This window comes from Pseudopodoces humilis, chromosome 7, assembly GCF_049639895.1.
Source record: "Pseudopodoces humilis isolate 2021_Gansu_Grassland_sample_001 chromosome 7, ASM4963989v1, whole genome shotgun sequence".
Classification (NCBI taxonomy): domain Eukaryota; kingdom Metazoa; phylum Chordata; class Aves; order Passeriformes; family Paridae; genus Pseudopodoces; species Pseudopodoces humilis.
Genome location: NC_142206.1, coordinates 27,806,079 through 27,825,115, shown reverse-complemented (window position 1 = coordinate 27,825,115; position 19,037 = coordinate 27,806,079). Strand labels below are relative to the sequence as shown.

General features: G+C 45.5%; 1 protein-coding gene across 4 annotated transcripts in view; it reads left to right on the top strand.

Moving 5' to 3' along the window:
- Positions 1-12,453, top strand: part of RGS6 (regulator of G protein signaling 6) — a 262,870-nt gene extending 250,417 nt beyond the window's left edge. For all 4 annotated transcript variants that reach the window (XM_088057285.1, XM_005522528.2, XM_088057286.1 and 1 more), the window contains one exon: positions 8,261-12,453. In XM_088057285.1, coding sequence (XP_087913411.1) covers positions 8,261-8,311 — 51 coding nt within the window. In that variant the 3' untranslated portion in view covers positions 8,312-12,453. The remainder of the gene's footprint in view (positions 1-8,260) is intronic.
- Positions 12,454-19,037: the final 6,584 nt, after the last annotated feature.

Genomic DNA, 19,037 nt, shown 5'->3' with positions numbered 1-19,037 from the left:
CTTTAGTTTTCTGGTATCTTTTGGTAATTTCATATTGAACAATTTTTGTCTCAGGATGTAAATACATCCCAGTTCAGTGCCCAGAGAAATCTACAGTTGCATGTTTAATTTAACTTCCATGTGTATCTCTTGCATTATATACCTATGAAAGCTTTAGTTTCTACCCTGATTGCCTGGCTGTCCCTTCCTCGATTTTCTCAGCTGTCTCCCAGCTCCATGTTGTCACTTTTGTTTTTCCCTGCTGCTGCTTCCCCATCTTCCTGACCCTGAGCTTTATCCCTTGGCCACTGTTACTCATGTTGGTTTTTTATGTCTTCTTGGTTTGTGTACTGTTGAACCAGAGTCCAAGTCAAACTCAGTCCTATTCTTAATTCATGAGTGTGGTGTCAGACATTTGAAATGTGTTGATGGAATCTTATCTTTCTCAGGTGAACTATGTGATGTTTTGCACAGCTGTGTCACTGTGATGTATTATAAATAGTAACCATGAAAGCAGTGAAGAAGGTGTAAGGCTTACGAAAGGATTGCTGCCCGATGTCATCTTTTTAACTGGTTCCTTGATAATCCCATAAAGCTGTCATATATTTACCACCTTTCCCACTTTTTCACTTTCCCAGTTTTACCAGCTTGCATAAATAGATCACAGCTTTTGAGAACATGGAAAGTATTCACAACTGGCAATAATTACAAAGGTTTAAGCCATTATTGGTAGAGAATAGTGGTTGAAAAAGTGGAAAGTATAAAAAGATGATACACTAAAACACGGGTGAAGTGGCTATCAGAACAGACAGCAAGAAGGGAAGGGATACAGGAATGGTTTCCAAAGTTTTTTAGATTTGGCATCAAGAAAAGACATCTGGGAAAAGGGTTATTTTTATCTTTGGAAGGTATTTTACTTGAAAAGAAAATGTGCTCACTTCACTACTCCAGTGATTACACTGGCTTGTACTGAGAAAAGGAACTTGCATTACTTAGGTGATGGGAAGCATCAAAAGGGGCTGCAGCCCATGTTTGCAGCCTGCCGTGTGATTGTTCCCTTGGTGTGACAGCCAGCCAGTGTCCACAGCTGGGGCTGCAGAGGGCCGGATGCATGGCCTGCACGGAGCATGCACTGACTCGCCGCTGCAGGCGGGAATGCACCTCATCTGCTCCTGGTATCATCGTGGTACCTTACCCGGTTTGGTAAGGGGTAAGTTGTAACCCGCATGCTGCACAGTCTGCTCTGTGCACAAGGGCTCCTTTATGGGGTAAGTATTCATTGTTTCTAGTTGATGAGTTACCCTTCACTTCCTGAAAGCACAGCTGTGTAGTGCTGCTGGCACAGGATGGCAGCTTCCTTTTGCCCCTGTGAGGGCACAGTGGGTGAGTGATCTTTGTGCATACTCTTTGTGAAAGTGCTTAGGGACCCTTCTGGATGAAAGGCACTATACAGAGTTCAAACACACCCACTATTAATTTGATGTATTTTATTTGAGCCACGCACAAGCCCTGGAAGATAAAAGCTGGTACCTTCTCACTACAGACAGGTCTAGCTGCCAATACTAAACCATGACCTTAGCTGTTTGGGAGGGAGGGTGTGCTTGGCCCCTGCTGTGATTTCAGCCAAGTTTGTTTTGATACTCCAGAGAGATTTGATATTTCAGTGGTGCATCCATTTTCCTCTGTACAAGACATTTACATATCTGGTTTCCATTTGTACTGAAGGCTGTAAAACAAGCTGAGTCCTTTGCACAAAATCACACCCTGCCCAAGACCCAGACCAGCAACATTCAGTTAGGGCATTTCTGAGGTGGCTTGAATGCTACACCATTGTGTACTGGCTGCAGTGATCCATCTGCTCCTCTGTCTTCCTGGGTTTTTGTCAAAGGGAGGAACACATCCTGAATTTGCAGTCCATAGACATCTTCTACTAACGCCAGAATTTGTTCACTCTCAGCTACAAGGAGCCCAGACTACACCACAAAAGAAGAGGATCTTGTGGTGCTGGTGGGATGGTGGAGGAGGGCTGCAGCTGTTATGAAGCTGTGCCAGGAGTGGGTGAATACACAGATCCTGGTTTGTGCCATATGCAGTGGTGTACTTGTATTTCTCCAAGCAAAGTGCAGTGCCTCATTTAAGAAGTGTAAGAAATCCTTACAACTTAAAATGGAAATAGATGATACTGGTTTTAATTGGACTGAAGCTCTGAATTGTTCCCATAAGAAATATGAGCAAAAAAGCAATATCAAATATGGGAACTTAACCCATGGTGTTGAGCTTCACTGTGATGGGCAGGAATGGCAAGAAGCTCAGGTAACTTGTCAGTCAAGCCTTAGAAGAGGAGTGGGGCCCACTTCAGGAATTTGCAGGTGATTCATGATACTGTGCTGGCAAGAACAGGTGAGCATTCTGCATGCTGGGAACATCTTGCCCCACCTTACCCTCTACAGCCATTTTGCAGTTCCTGTTTTCAGTTTGTGTCAGTGTGTTATTTGTGGTATTGTCCACCATATCTTGTGTCTTAATTTATGTTACTTACATTCATAGTTTATGTGTCTGTGTTTGTTGTTGAACTAAGTTATTTTCCAGTATTTTTTATGTTTTTAATTCAGTTTCTTATTTAACTTCATTAATATATGTTACATTTATCCTGACAGTGTATATCTTAATGAAAAAATCTAATAAAAAGAATATTTTTAAATGGCACAAAAATAAAGCTTCCCCAAGATCTGCATTGTAATATAACATTGAAAACCAAACAGTGCTGGCAGTGCTAGGGCCATGGAAATCTCTTCAGAAGTAAAATTTGGTTGCAAGATGTTGTCTGCCCACTGCCATCTTGTAGTATGTTAGCTAAAAGATAGGAAAACTGAGCAGTGCCTGTGATGGTGTGAAAAACCTCAGATTCAAGCTGATGGAAGGAGAATTATCTCACCTCCACTGGAGATGCAGACCAGCCCCAATTCTCAGCAAAGGGGGATGGGACAACAGTGCTCCCCAGGAGATGACTTTTCTTCCAGGAAGGTGATGTTTCTGGCTGGAGCAATTGGGCAACAGACTGGGAAAAAGACAGCCCCAAGCACAAATGAGGGGTAGAAAGCAAGAAGTGGGGCCAGCTGTAGCAAACAAAGCTCCAAGCTGGTGGGTGGAAATTATGGAGGTCATTGAGGAAATTATGGAGTCAGTGTTGAAAGCACTTTGGTCTGTATTGACATGGCAAATGGGAGCCTGTGCTGCCATCCCTCCTCTGTCCCACTGTTGCAGCCACAAAGCTCCTTATGGAATAAATCCTGCCTGGGTGTTCAGGTAAGTTGTGGACGACATGCATGGCAGCTCTGGCTTGTGCATGCTGAGGTGGGGAATGTCTGCATGCTGAACTGCCCTCTGCTGGGCCCAGCACATCAACATTGTGTGAAACCAAGGGTATTGGACAGAATTAACTTTCCATTTTAAAATATTTTTTAAAGATAGTTCCCACTCTTTGCTTCTCTCCATACTGTGCAAAGTGCTGGCTTTGGCAGATAAAAGCAAGGAGCAAGATGGAAACTTTGGTGGCTCACACAGGAGGTTTGAAAGGAGTGCTGTCCCTTTTTTTGCATCAAATCCAGACACCCTTTTTTCCCTCTTGGTTTCTTGCCTGTGTTAAATTGCTGAATTTTGTTTCATTAAAATAATCGCTGAATGCATTTTACACTAGCTTAGTAGCTGCTCAGCAAAGGCTCAGCCACTAAAGATACCAACCATCTCCTGTGATATACAGGTTAATCTTTATACCACTGGGCCTCAGTGAGCCCTGATGCCCAATCCTCTGCTACATATGTAGACAAGCAGTTAGGGTGGCCACATACCTGGAAGTCGTATTTTAGGGGGCAGTTTCATTAGGTTTATTAAGAACTCCCTGATGTTTTACTCAGGTTACTCCAAATTCAGATTTTACACTGCCTTCAAGAAATGTCTCCTGTCATGGGGGTGTTCAGGAGGGAAAAAAACCCCAAAACCCAAAACTGATTCATTCAGCAGCATAGAGAGAACTGGACATTACCTTTACCAGATGCAGTGAAGCTCCATGTCATCCTTGCCTGTAAACTGTGGAACAGCTCAATTGCTTGCAGGAAGTGAGAGAAAAGGAAGACTTCCTTCATTCAAGATGACACACAACATATGCCATACAACATATGCCCTACTGCTTGTGCTATGCTGTTTGAGTGACAACAGTCTGGGCTTTTAATTGTTGTAACCCTAATTAGTAGTTCCGTGACAAATATTTTGGGGCTGGAGTACTGGAGATTTCTTTATAGACTTTAGACCCCATGTAAAAAGTTCACTCCTTACATCCACTCTAATCTTGTCTTAAGTTATTCAGCATATACGTGTGGTACAGTAAAAGAAGCACTGAAGTGTGCTGAACTTGAGATGGTACGCTTTCCAAATCCCCTGCCAGCACAGCTTAGATGAAATTTCTCCTGGAAATACAGCAGTTGTTGTTGACATTCTCTTTCAGTAGGGAAAGGAGAGGTAGAAATGTGGAGACAGACACTGGTTTCATGCTAAACAAAGATGGATGGAATGAAAACATAATTTATCTTAGTTGAACCTTTTTAAAGAAATTAGGTGTTGTTTGTGCCAAACTTTCACATCATAATACTCTGAAACATCCTTGCTTTGTCAGATACATCCCCAAGGAAATTCCATCTATCCCACGTGGTAGATGAGACCCAACATGCCCTCCTGGACCTGAACTTTTTTGGCATGTGTTGTACCCAATTAAGAACTATTTCAGCCACCTCCAGCTTCTCAGAGCAGCCTTTCGCCAGACTGACTCAGGCACTCACACCGTATCAGCCTTGGGGAAGGGTTGTGGGATCACAAAGAATACAGGGGTGCATCTCACCTCTGCTGTCTCAAGGTGGATGGACACAGGCCACCCTCTCCTGGTTACCCAGATGCCTCTTTTCCAAACTAAGCGATGACACTAAAGCATGCTGTCACCATCCTGGACTCTTTGACCACGGACACCCTCTTGGCAAGCAGGGGCAGGTGGGTTTGGATGGGCTGGCTGGGGGTCCTGGGGAGGGTGCTGGCTGCCTGCTGCATGAGCCACTGCCCCATTCCAAAGGAGCCATCCTGTGTGCTGCATTTAGGCTTTTCTCAGTCAGCTGTTGCAAACCTTTTGTGTCTCCTGCTGGACTTTGTGCCTTAGAAGCCCTGCAGGGCTAAACCTGAGAGACCCACAGGCCAGCCCCTCAACTGGTGTAAATCAGCAGCACTTCTCTGAAAACAACTGAGTCATGTTGATTTATATCAGCAGGTGGATTGCAGATCCCGTCCAGCTTTTCCACCTGTTATACAATGTTTTACTCCCATCTTGTTCATTTTAGTAATAGGAAAGGGATACCAGCTTTCCTAATGAAATGCAGTTTTTCCTGATCCTCTTTTATTTTTATTTTAATGAGGATGTCTAAGATGAGAGAATCCTAAACCGAACACCTGCATTCCACCCAACTCCAGCCTGTAGATACCCATATCACTCAGGCCCATGCTGTGAGGCTGACACTTGGCCCTGCATTGGGTTGAAACAAAATCCCCTACATCAGTATGCCTCTAGCTGGGGGCTGAACATTACAACGCTTTAGCTTGTAGTCAAAAATGTCACAGCATTAATCCCTCTACACAATTTCAGGGATCCTTTTGCCATCTGTCCTAGCACAGAGGTGAACACAACAGCCGAGCAGACAACGTTGCTGCCTGCTTCTTGCTGTCTTAAAACAGAGCTTCTTGCACCCATCTGTTTGCATGTCCCTGCGCGTGAGGCCGTTCCCTGGCACAGTCATCTTCCCAGACAGACGGGCTTTGCACTGGGGACTCATCCCAGCCTGCAGGCGGGAAGTTTGCTGCAGTTCCCAGGGTAACGCCTTTCCCATGAGATGGGGGAGCTGCAGATGGAGTCCACTGCTTTTCCCTGCAATGAGAAGCAGTTTCCACTGGGAGACCCATGAGCGAAGTTTTGCCCTGTGCAAACCACGGCCATTGGCTCGGTTTCCAACCCATCACCTTCTCCAGGGCAGCTGTCCCCTCTCCCCAGCCTGGCCCACTACTGGCGTTTCCCCTTCCTTTCTTGAACACAGGAATGTTGACATGGGGGTGGAACGTGGAGCAGTGTTTGCTCCTCAGCCCTGCTGGAACCTGACGCAGGGAGCTGGCGTAGCCCCAAGCCACCTGCCTGTGAGAAGATAACAAGAGGAGCTGCCTGTCGCAGATTAGTTAGAGTCTGGCTGAATAGGCGTTATATAAACCAAGGCTTATTTGTTACCTTTTTTCCCTTAAGGAAGTACCCAAATATTAGTGGAAACTAACTTATCTTTTTTTTTTTTTTTTTTTTTTTTTTTTTGCTAAACTTAGCCATGTTATTCTTCCAGGAATTAGCATCCATATCTTTACCTTCTTTTCCTATAAATAGGATTCAGGGACTGATAATTTCTTAGCACTCTCTGGTATTCCTCAACAGCAGCAAAATGACAGCCCTGGGCTTAGCCGCCCCAAGCCACGTTGCCCTGCAGAAGACCACCCCCTGGGCTAGTACTGGGCCAAGCTTTATGGCAGTGCGTTTAAAAATAATAATCCGCCAAAATTTGATTTATAGTGAAAAACGCAAACAAGCAAACAAAAAAAACCAAAACACCGAATGTGTATTTTGAATGGTGTGTCTGCAGAGCCCTGGGATGGAGCTGGCCATTCCCATGCTGAGCCCTGTGTGTGAGGCACAGAGCAATGACTGTGGGCCTCTCCTCCTGGGCAGGACAATCGGCATGATGACAGTGTTTCCCACAGCCAGCTGCTGATATACAGAACATGGACACATTAGGCCGTGCATGCTCATGCAGCTGAACAAATTATTTGGTGAAAGTCACATATCTCAGTAATGAAATGCCGTTTCTGTAGGGAGCAGCTACATCCTCCTGGAACAGCCCTACATGGAAAGAGATTAGAAATCAAAGGGAGATAGGAAGTGTTTCTTTTTCCTAGAGTGTTAACCTGTTTAAAAATATTTATTTCAAATAGCCTGCTAATTTTTACATTGCAAATTTTTCTACATTTTGCGCTTACTCATTTTTACTGAATAATCCATTTCTCTTGCTCTTTTTGTGGCTCTTTGAAACAGCAATCAGTAAGACTTCCTATTGCAAAGGAAATCTTGGCTAAATATAGTAATGAAGAGGAGGTTGTTTAAGAGCTGCTAGGTATTCTACAGCTCTCTGGTATTCCCTGAATGTTTATTTCAAGCAAGACTTTTTTTTCCCCTTTAAGAAAAACATCATTTTTCAAGAGGAAAGCTCACCAAAGAAATACAGCTACTGGTGCAATACCTGAGATAGTTTTTCACTGTTATATCAGTAATTGCAAAGCCATCAGTATTCCCTATGTGGATATACCCTGTCTGCAAATGGAGAACAATGGCTGTAGGTCTTGCAATAGGTCCTGTAGGTCCTTTGCTCCTGAAAGCAGGTCTAATTTATGGTCTAATTTATGGAAGGGGTTCAGATGTGCAGGTGACCTTCCTTCTTCCTAGTCCTTGGTCCTGCCAGTTAGTGGGAAACTGTGGATGACAGCACATGTGGGAAAGCTCATGTGGATGACAACAGGGCACGAGCACATGTCCTGCCACAGCCACACTCTTGCACTGTTGGCTTGGAGGAGAGCGCAGGGAGACGAAGAAGTGAAGAGGCACCAACCCAGGAGGCAAGTGACCAAAGAGTGTGCCAAGGTGAGTGACAGCAGGGCAGGAACAAGCTAAACTGTTTCTGAAATTACTTTTTTCTTAGACCTGCTCCTGGTGGATGCTGTGCAGCTAATACTGATTCACAGACAGTGGAAGGGATATCTCAGTTTTCACAGGAGCCAAGCTGGGTAGAACTCTGCACCAGCAAGGCAGCATTGGGCAGAATGAGTCGCAGTGAGTGTAGGACAGAGCTTTGCTTTTATCAGTTCCCATGAAATTGGAGAAAGGAAATACCTTCACAAGACAGGGTCCCAGGCAGAGTCTTGAGTGATAGCCACTGGACATCATTAGGCACAACTCCTCCTTGCCAAACCACTTTCCTGGGGCAAAACTGCAGGCACATGAAATTCTAGAGGCAGGCTCACCCCACCTGCCTTCCTTGTCAGGAGAGCCTGACACAGAGTGCCCCTCTCTGGGGGAAAGTCCCTGCCCCTCACTCCCAGAAAAATCATTCCACAACATCACTTACACCTCTGGATCTCTTCTGTCTGTCCCTCCCTCCAGGGAAAGTCTCTGGCAAGCAAGCGCCTCACGGGCCTGATGCAGTCCTCCTGACAGCTCCAGCCGACCGCCCCGCGGGAGAGACAGCTGGGACCACTGCCGGGGACGGGGCATTTCAGGGAGAGCAGGTCCCTGCAGGGAAGACAGCCTGAGCAAGTGGACGCAGAGAGTCACATACCAGTGGAGCACCTCTCTTCACAGTTTACACCAACACTTCCCTGTCTGCACAGCTCCTTAAGGACCCTGAGCTCTGTGCAGGTACTTTGTTTCCAACTGTTTGGAGGAGCACACTTCACCATACACAGGAGGTCGGCAAGGCAAGGGCTTGCTGTCTCGTTCTTTAAAGAAACAGACCCAACCACAGCTTGGAGAAAGAAGAGCTGAAAGAGATCAGTGTTTTTCCACATCTCTTTTCTCCCTGGCACAAACATGACTGTAATAAGATGGCGCCGCAATCTCACTTACTCCCTTTCATGTGGCCATCTGGATCCAATAAAATATCTCCTGGAAGCTGCTTCTCCTTCTCACAAAATCCCAAATGCATTTCACCTGCAGATTCACTGACTTTAACTCTGTTTTTCTTTCCTATGTTTCTCCTCCTTTAAACCAATGAAAGAAAAAAAAAAGGCACTATTTAAGTTCATCACTCATTGTCCTTCCAATATCATGTAGCATGGTCAGAGATGATGGCCAGATCCTCAGCTGAAGTCAGGAGAGCAGGAGTGGTTTTCATCACCTGAGGATCAGCCCCCTTGAGTTAGACTCTGATCCTGGTGCAGATTCTATGACGTTGGTGGAATTGTTCTGCATGTGTGTGCATAGTGCAAAGGTGATCAGACTCTGCCTGATGCTCAAAAAGTCATGTTTGAGATGTGCAATGCACACACAAGCACGCGCGTGCGCACACGCACACACACACACACAATTTTAAAGTGAGTTGGTTTATATTTTATTTAATTTTATATTTATTTAAGATTTTCAATACCTAATCAATGATGGATGTTTAAGCTTTTCTCCAAGCAAACCAAACTGGACTCCAGCTCTCGAATCAGAGAGGGCCAAAATCCACTCACATGTGTCCAGAGAAAGGCAACTCTGATGTGGGCAGGTGTCAAAATTCAGCCTACAGAGAGGAGGGAATTGATAGAGACGGGACCAGCAGAAGCAGAGCATGAATGGGCAGGGCCAGGTGACCCTCCCTAAACAGCAGCACACCCAGCTGTGATATGATGCTCAGATAACTGACCCTGCTGAGAAACATCATTCTCAGGGTGAAATTGTACCATTGGAGGAAATGAGCTTCCACTAAAACTCATCTGACCTGCAGCCCATGAATGCAACAGCAAAAGATGACACAGTAGCTTGTTTCAAGCTGTTGGAGGTAAGAAGGTCAGGATGATGACAGGACTGAAGTGACTTTATTAAGAAATCTACTTATACAAGTTGCAGATAGGAAAATGGCCTGCATTCACATACAATATACTATCTATATATAAAAAGAACTTCAAGATCCAGCTGACTTAGTACCACAAAATCTCTGATATTTTGTAAGCAGTTCAGATCTGAAGCATACATTAAACTAGACATTTCTTGGTCTTCTTCACTCATGCCAAGGCAAATTGGCTTTTTGTACAGGTGGTAGAAACTGCTGTGTGGCTACAAGTCTGCATTCCTACCTAGGCAAAACCATCTAGCTAAGTAGACAGCTGGCTATCGACAACATTCACTTCTGAGGCAAGTATTATTCTAATATCTAAGGCCTATGTATGCACAAAAACATGCCAGCATAGTTTCTGTCATAAAAAGTACCTTCCTCTTTGCCCGTGACAGTTCTCAATCTGATATCTATTATTTCCTGCAGAAAAGTCATAATATCAATTATACCTAAGGTCCATACACCTGCATGAATGTACAATAGACTACTGAGTAGGATGTTTGTTCTTTACACATGCCTATACCCTATAAACAGCCTGCTGTCTGAGGCCTTCAGACCAAATTCATCCTACACATACATGACACACAAGAGAGTTCCAGTACTGCAGAACTGCCATGAATGTCCCTGACATTCCTGTTGTTCCCCTGACTCTGAAGAGGACATTTGGTCCCTTCCAAATTGTCCCTTAGCTGTCCTTGCAGGACTCATTTGTCTTGTCCTCTATTGCCCACCCAGCCAAGCAGGTCTTTCTGCAATAGGTTCACATGTCCATTCATGCATATGCATATGTGTCCCCTTGGTCATCCCTACAAAAATGCAGAGGTCATCTCTTCTCAGAGCCTTGTAGATGGTTTTTTTATCTCTGTCAAACCCACCAGTGCCATGCATCACTGGAGTTCTGTAAACCAACAACTGCTCACACTCCAAGCTACTCTACTGCCAGTGCTGCCCAGCCACAAGGCATTTCCCATAGGAGCTCTGTCTTGCGAACTCTCAAACTGGTCTGCAGAGCATTCCTGAGCAAGACGTACAATATAAATTGTACATTGCAATATAAAACATGAAATCGGTGTGCAGCAAGGAGCAAGGATGGTAATTGGTACATGTGGGTCTCTGCTTTGCAGTGAGTTCCTGACACTGGTGAGGTCTCCTGGGGGAAGAATGAGGTAGCTCCAAAGACGTACTCCTTAGGTCCTGCAGCATGGGGGCACATGTGGACAGGACTAGAGAATGCTGGTGGGTGATAGGAAGAGTGAAATTTGGGTTATGGTCAGTGCAGGCAGCAGAAATGCCAGACTTCAACTGGGGGATGTGCTGCTGCCCTGTGAGCAACGCACTCTGCTTTGTCTTTCAGCTTCATTCGTGCAGGACGGTCATGCTGGCTGCCACAGTATTTTGCCTGTGGGGAATATTCCGTGTTTGAACAGTTGAGCGCATGGAGGGAATTCTTACAGAGATGGAGAGTATGCATATGGGCCTGCATCAGGGGGCCTGGATGCTGAACAGCTTGCCATTTAAATGCACACTCGTGCAAACTAATCTGCTCAGCAATGGCTAGCTGAGCGGACAGAGCTGCATATCCTCTGGAGGGAAGAATGCTCTGCTCCTCTTTTCCTGACTAAATTTCTCCAAAACAAACATGAGAGTAGACAAGGCCTCCTCCTGGGAATACATATCAACTGTTCTTTACATGTCTTTTACTTCACATATGGTGATACTAACATGTAACTACTTCCACATGAACCACATCCTTGAATTATTGCTTTTTAATGACCTTGCTTATTCCAAGTGATGCTACTTTTGTACACCCATTGAGCATTGCAAGCAGTAATCTGCTGCTTTGTAAGTGTCCAGTGTCTTCCAACTACCTCATCATGCTGAAGATGAGTTAGGAAATCAGCTTTCCACCTCTGTTTATGTTCTAAATGGCATCAATTCAAGGAAAGACAGTCTGGAAAGCTTTTACATGTCCAAGCTGTGCAAGCTAGCTACAAAACTTCCCATACTTACAGGGCTATGGCTGTGAAACATGGCTGTGCACTGTTATTTGGATAACAGAGTATCCAGAGCATTTGTGGCTATTGTAGCAAAACAGCAGCAGGACGAGCACTCAGAAAGGTTCAACAAGCCAGTGCAGACAGTGTTAGGCTGAAGCAAAGGATTAATGTACTCTCAGTATAACTCAGCACTAAGATCCCATAGAGTACTGTAATAAAGTGGTAGCAGGGCAGCCATAAAAAGTGGCAGTAAGCTGACATAATAATACCAGAATAAATGTAGCAATAAGGTAACACAGGCCACTGCAGTAAAGTAGCATTTTGATAATGCAGCAATAAGACACAACAGGATGCTGCAGTAAATTAGTTTGGGGAATAAGGCAGTAATAACAGTGTGTGTGGACAAACAGTGGTACATTTGTACCAGGTACTGCAGCAATAAAGATAACACAAGATGTCCAAGTAATAAGTTACTACAGTAACAACAACATGATGCACTGTAAAGTTATATCAGGATGCTTCCATGCTGCAGTCAAATCCTACAAGAGGTGGTAGTGAGACAATGAAGACAAAATATACCCCATTTCAGACTGCAGAACATGAACCAGTTTTCTGCACCGTAACCCAAATTCTGGAATGATCTCAGCAATACCAATCCTCTCGTTCCTGCTTTCAAGGAAGCTGAGGCAAGAGTGTCCCTCCACCCTGATAATTATTTTGGTCTGAAAATACAAAAGTGACTCATTGTCTCTTCAGCCAAATTGTCACAGACAAGTGAAGTTCTTTGTTTAGTCCTACTGAGGTGAAACCTTTGTGGTTTTGGTAAGTCCTTTGCCTTCAAAAGGATTTGGCTCTCTCATCTTCTGCCATGGGTGATGCTTTTAGCCTAAAATTATTTGTGTTTTGGGTGGGAGAATGGGAACTCAGGTACAGAACATCTGACTGTACCAGTCTGTTTCCTAAAATGCACAAATAAATGGAGCATCCTGGAAAAGTCAAAGCAACAAGGACCAAATCTGTTCTGTCTGTCATGTACTCATGCACACAGGAAAAATCCTCCTGGAACCAGTGTAAGCCCTGGATGCATCCATGGGCAGGCCTTGGCCTAACTCTATTCTCAGTGTCCCCAGCAGAGTTACAGAAGCAGTGTGTCTCTCCTTTCCTGCTTTTCCATATATATATTATTTTATTTTATTTTAATCTAACCTCACCTTCTGTATGAAATGGTCTTGGAAAAAAATTAGTTTGCCATATCACAATATGCAGCATCATGGGCAAGGAATAGGTCTGTCCAAGGAATTTGCTGTCTTTGTACTCTTCAGTAGAGGAGTCAAGCATTCTGAAAAATAACCAGCAACTGCTGTTATACTCAATAATCATCAGGAATAAGGGTTTAGTCAGACCATCTACATTAACAACAAGACTTGAGTGGAGTGTGTGTGCTAGATAACAAGATGGTCTCCTGGGAGAAGGATGTAAATAGGGCACAACTGCAGAGTCTTGACTAGCAAGAGCAGCTCATAGCTTCACAATTGACAACGGATACAAATTTTCTGTTACATCTTTCTGACCCTTTGCACAACGACTTTGCTATCCTTTTGTGTGGCTTCCTCTGTCTCTAGGTGACTGCTCAGTTCAAGTTTGGAGCAGTGCTCTGATACACCTTGGCTTGACTCTTGCCTTAAACTCCTTGGCTTGCTTTTATTTTGGTTTAATGATTAAGTAGGATTATTAAAGTAGAGCTCACAGTAGGGTAAGATAGGCTAGGTTATCATGATTACGTCGTTTAAGCTGTGAGCAATTTTGAGCTTCTCAGCACTGTTTATAACCTGAGACGGGGAGCAAGCGACGTGGCTGCTCAGCAGAACAGTGAGCTGGTGAACAATACACTATCTTCATGCCCACACATACTTTGAACTTACTGCTGAGGAGAAGTGCTTTGTAGTGAGAAAAGTAATCTCACGGCAGGGGAGAGTCAGACCTGATCAACTTTTTCATGTGATACAGATTTTGCTTTGCAAGCCCCTAGCATCTGCAAAGCTTGCAGCTAAGAGCCAGCAACCTCCTAATCCTGCTGCTAAGCTTTGGAAACAAGCTTTTCAAAGGCTGTCTTTACACAGCAATGCTATTACTTCAAGGCTTTTAATGTGAATTTATGGCTATTGCCACAAGTGTCAGTGTAGTTGCCCTCTGTATTTGCAACAGGAAATTGTGGATTCACCCCACACAAAGGATGGATGTTAGTGGGCAGAATTTAGGGATGTTCCAGTGCCTTCCTATCTGGGGACCCAGAAGACATGCTGAAATATCTCATCTGGCAGAGGACAGCTCTCTTGTGGGCAATGGTATTGTTCCTTGGATATTGCTATCTGTCAGCAGAGATACTAAACTGAGCTTCTCTCTCTCATCTTTGGGGACTTAAAGCATGCCATCCTTACATAAATAGTGGGTGACAGCTAGCCCTGAGCAGCACCTTCTATGGGTGGACTAGGAAGTGGAGCAGTGTGGACTGAGATTTCCAGAGCGGTTGTTTCCTTTTGGATCCTCAGCAATATTTCTCATGTCCATCCATATGCAGGTTATTCCTGCATGCTGCACAGCTTCACAAGCCCAGAACTGTGGGTATCTAGTTCTTGCCATGGTTCTACGTGAGCCTCATGCCATGTAGATTAAAGCACAACAGATAAAAAAAAAAAAAAAACACAAACAAAAAAAAAAAAAAAACACCAAAAAAACCACCCCAAATTATGCTTTCTACAACACATCCCTTCTCCTAAAAGCATCTGGGATTCTGCAATGTGCTCTTTGGGGATCATCTGGGGCCAAAGTAGGTACTGTGGGATTTTCCTTTACAAGGGAAAAATTCTGAAAGGCCTCGTGCCCCTGTGGTGCGGCTGGAGGCAGCCAGAGCTGCTTCTCCACAAGGTCAGGTCCCGTTGCCGGCAGAGGGCAAGACCCGGGGAGGGTGGAGCAGTGGCGGTGGGCGGAGGGGCGCTCCAGAGGGCAGGTGGGCTCTGTGGATCCGTGCTGCATGCGGGGACACGGCCACCATCCCGCACTGCGGCCCCCGGACTGGAGGGGCAGCGGGGCCGCGGCTGGGCTCGCCGCAGCCGAGTGTTTCTGACCCAGCACAGGCCCGGAGCCGCTGAGGCTGTGGGCCGGGGCCGCCCGCGGGCAGGGCCCTCAGCCAGCTGGCCGGGCCGGGCCGCAGCTGCGGCCGCTCCGCCCGCGGGCCTCACCCCTTCCCGAGGAACCTCATCCTAGCCAGCCGCATGGACAATGCCCAGCCGCAGCTAACACCGAAAATAGAAGCTTGGAAGCTCTGTCCTATGCCAGGGGCTGCAAAAGGCACCTGGTTTGCTGCAGCGGACGTCCGTGCTCCTCAGTGACCCTCATCCCGCACCCTCTGGCACCAGCAAACGAGGCATGGCTCTGCTCCTCCCAAATAAGCCGGAAAGGCGCCCATCAGCAAGCTGGGTGCACTGCTTCACAAGAGGACAAGACCTGTGGCTCTCAGGTTCTGAAGGTCCCAGAGGCGAGCAGTGTTTGCAACCTAAGCCCTCCTCACCGGCAAGGTCAGACCGTGCCCGCCTGCAGAGCCAGGAGGTGTGACTGCCAGCGACCCTGCTCGAGGTCTGTGCTGCTTCCCAGACCTGCCTGTGACCCCCCACATGGCAGCTCAGAGCTGCTGGGCTTATATCCTTTTGGAGCATCTCCGTTTTCTGTGTGCCATTTGTCTCTGCAGGATGTGTAACATTTGCTGGTTTTGCAGGAAGGGACCAGTACAGGCCAGGGAAATTGTTACCTTCCTCAACTGACCAGCGTGCTTAGTGCTCACGGAGTCCATCATTAATATCTTGGGAATCAGATTCAGAGAGCTGCAATGTGCAGTCCCTTGTCTTGCTTGACAGGCTTATTTGCTTTGTGTGTTTGCCTTCAAGCCGTTCTGCAGCTTTGCTCATCAGAGCATCCGTGCTCCTCCACCCATCATGCTGCCAGCACACCACATCACCATTGCCCTGGATCTGCCCCACAGCCCCTTGCTTCAGCATCTGCGGTTCGCAGCTGCCTTTCCTTAACTCTTGTTTTCCCTGACTCCTCTTAGAGAGGCTGGTCTGTACAACTTATGAAGGGATTGTCAAACTAATATTTTCCTGCAAAAGCTGGCTGAAGAATCAGTCTCTTCAATAAAAGAAACACTTCTCAAGGGCTGCCATGTGCAAGGCTACTGAGCTCTGAAATTGCAAAAGTGGGGTAAGGGGGGAATGTATGCGCTTTGGACTCACCTGTCTGATTCTTAACCCCAATCTGGAATTTGATCTGTGAGCTGAAGTGGCACATCCTGAGCTCAGGCCATGGCAGCACCTTGGCAAAAGCAAGTTTGTAGCATTTGCCTGCATACTGTACTCAGGGCTGCTTGGCTGTGCTGTCACCTCTGGGACGTTTTCTTTATGTTTGTCTGTCATGGCAGCTGCATATTTGTTTATACAGACAGTAGCAGGGAAAGCCTCAAATCCTTCCCTCCCTCAGCTGATGCCTGATAACCATATGTTAGATACTCCCTGCTGGGGCACAGACAGATCTGGGGCATGGTCTGGACGAATCAAGCTAACTAGAGCTTTCCACAGTCTGAAGAAAGTTCTTTTTGCCAGTTTCTTTAGCCAGGCCTGTACATATACTCCCACATCCAACACATGGGGAAAAGAAAATCTTTCTGTGCTTAGTGTGATGGATCATCCACGAAGGACCACCTGCAAGCCCTATCTTATAATTAAACTCCTGAGCTTCTGCATGTCATGTATTTTGGATCGGTAGTACCCTACCTAAAAATGTCTGTCCTCCTATGATGACCTGCCTCTGGATATGAAGATACTCTGCAATGATGCTGAACTCTTTTGATGCACCCTGCCTACCCCTCTGCAAAACTGGCCTCACAGCCTCACAGCAGAGCTTAGCTGCCTTCTGCCATCCTTTAATTAGTCAATTGTCAGAGCTTTATGAAAAGCAGCACAGCAAACCACAGACTTCTAAAACATGGAAGCAGTGTTGAGAGCAGTTATAGGAAGATAGGAAGTTAAATTTGTAGTGTGGGTTTTCTCTTTCTCACCTGGGGTATTATTGACCTGATGAATATAGTGGCAATTCTGCATCACTCTAACAGTGGTTTGGGGGTGACCTTTCTTCTCATCTGCCAGGGCTTTGAGGTCTCTAATGGGTCACAGGAAAGATGTGCCTGGCTTCAGGTGGAGGGACCTGGATCAACATCCTTCCCTTGGCTCCCTGCCTGACTGTCAGGGCATCAGTGGAGCCCACTCTTGTGGGACTTGGCCATCCCTGCCTGACTTACTCTTCTGACCCAGCAAGCAGCTCCCAGAAAACAGTCAAGTCACTGTGCTGAGGTGATCCCGCCCTCACTCTCTCTTTGTTTCTGGGGAGTCTTAAGCAAATCAGGTTGCAGAGTATACACAGAACACCACAGTCTCTATGTCAAATGAAAAGACAGTCCAAATGGAGAGAGAGGGCAAGAGAGAAAGCTCTGTGTTTGCATTCATCTCTGACATGATGGATTCCCCCTTCCTGGAAGCAGCCTTCGCATAAATAAAGCCAGTAAAGGCTTTTATGCAAGAACTCCCTTCGCTACCAATAGTCCTGGAGTCATAGATAATAAAAGACCTGGCAGCTCATCTTGCACTGTTTCCTTTAATCAGCAGGATTTTCCCTACTGAATATTCACTGGGGTTGCTTTATCTAGCACACCTCTGAAACCTCCGTGGATGGGACCTTAGCAGATGCCCTCAGGAACACATTTTTCCATACCTGAAACATTTTCTGCAAGGAAAAGAAGAAGTCTGATGTACCACATAAAATGTCATATCCGAGTAAGTTTAAAAACAGGGAGAGCCATCTGTAGGCCACAAATAGCAAAGGTGTTTAGCACAATAGATTTTTCTTTTCCCTGAGTACTTCCCGTAATGTACTTTTTGCATAGTCTTGAGTTTATTGAACTTTATATCAACATCCATTCCTCATCATGAAAAGTGTAGATATTTGTGGATTATCATGTCTCTTTGACAAAGATATTTGTCAAAGAGACATGCTATTTGACATTTGTTAATCCACAAATATCTACATTTCTTTTTTTTTTCTCAAAAAAGAGCCTTTTTCCCACCTCAGACTGTAATGGCTAAGGCTTTCCTCATATGCCAGTTTCTCAAAGACTGCTATCGATTTTGCTGCCTTTGTCTTTCTTTAAAAGATCACTCAGGAAAAACAGTAATGTGAAGACAGAAGGGCAGTGCTTGTCCATACAGCACAATTACCCAGTTGTTCGTGTAAGTGAGGTATCACCCTGGCATTGTGCTCTTTGTGGAAAACTGCATGCATGTGTCACACATGTTGTGGTGTAACATATTTGTTAAATCTATTTATTGCACATCTTTGACCACTTTACCTACCTTCATCCCACACTGCCATCTGTTCTGTGGCTACCACCCCCCATCCACTTTCCTGAGTACCTGTGGAGGGTTGCCAGGAAAATGGTTCCTCCTTTTCTTGCCAAATTTGGAATTTCAGTTGCAAATTTACCCTAGCAAGAGTGCCAAGGGGAGAGAGAGTCAATGCCAAACCCACTCTAGCTTTCCTGTTCAACACATTTTCAATTCTGTCACAGTAGCTGAAAAGGGGAGCTGACTTCCATCAGAAAGGGATCATGCCCAACCCTGCAAGAGGAGTCAGCAGTTGTGCCCAGTCCAGAATGGGCATATCATCAAATGCTTTAAAAATGTAAAATCCATAGTATCTGAAAAAAATTCTATTATTGACATACATGACATTCTCAAAACCCTGCACATTTGTCTTCACAGCAAGCAGCGCACCTGGCTGCAGAGTGAAGGTCTTTTTGGAAACAATTCCAATAAAACCTGTTAAAGCCATCTACATCACTCCTGGAATCGTTTTTCCACAGAAGTGTCTTGTGCAATGTCCACAGCATTTTTTGTTTGCATGAAATACAACCATCCTGCAGTCATGTTAAGAGAAAGCTTTATGTAACACTGCTGTGTGAAGTACTGACCATCATACTTGGTCAATCCATACACACACACACAAGCAGATATTTCCAAAAGCAGTGGATATATCTGCATGGACTTTCCATGGTGCTGCACAAGCACTGCAGCCAGGAAGACATTCCTGAGATTCCCAGCCTGCTCCTGGTGACTCATCCCAGTAACACAGTTGCGTTGGGGTGCACTTGAAATTTTCCTATTTACCCATTTTCCTGGAAGACCACAGGAGCACCCACTGCACCATGCTGGCAATAGATATAGCAGAGGGAGCAGAGTTTGACTTG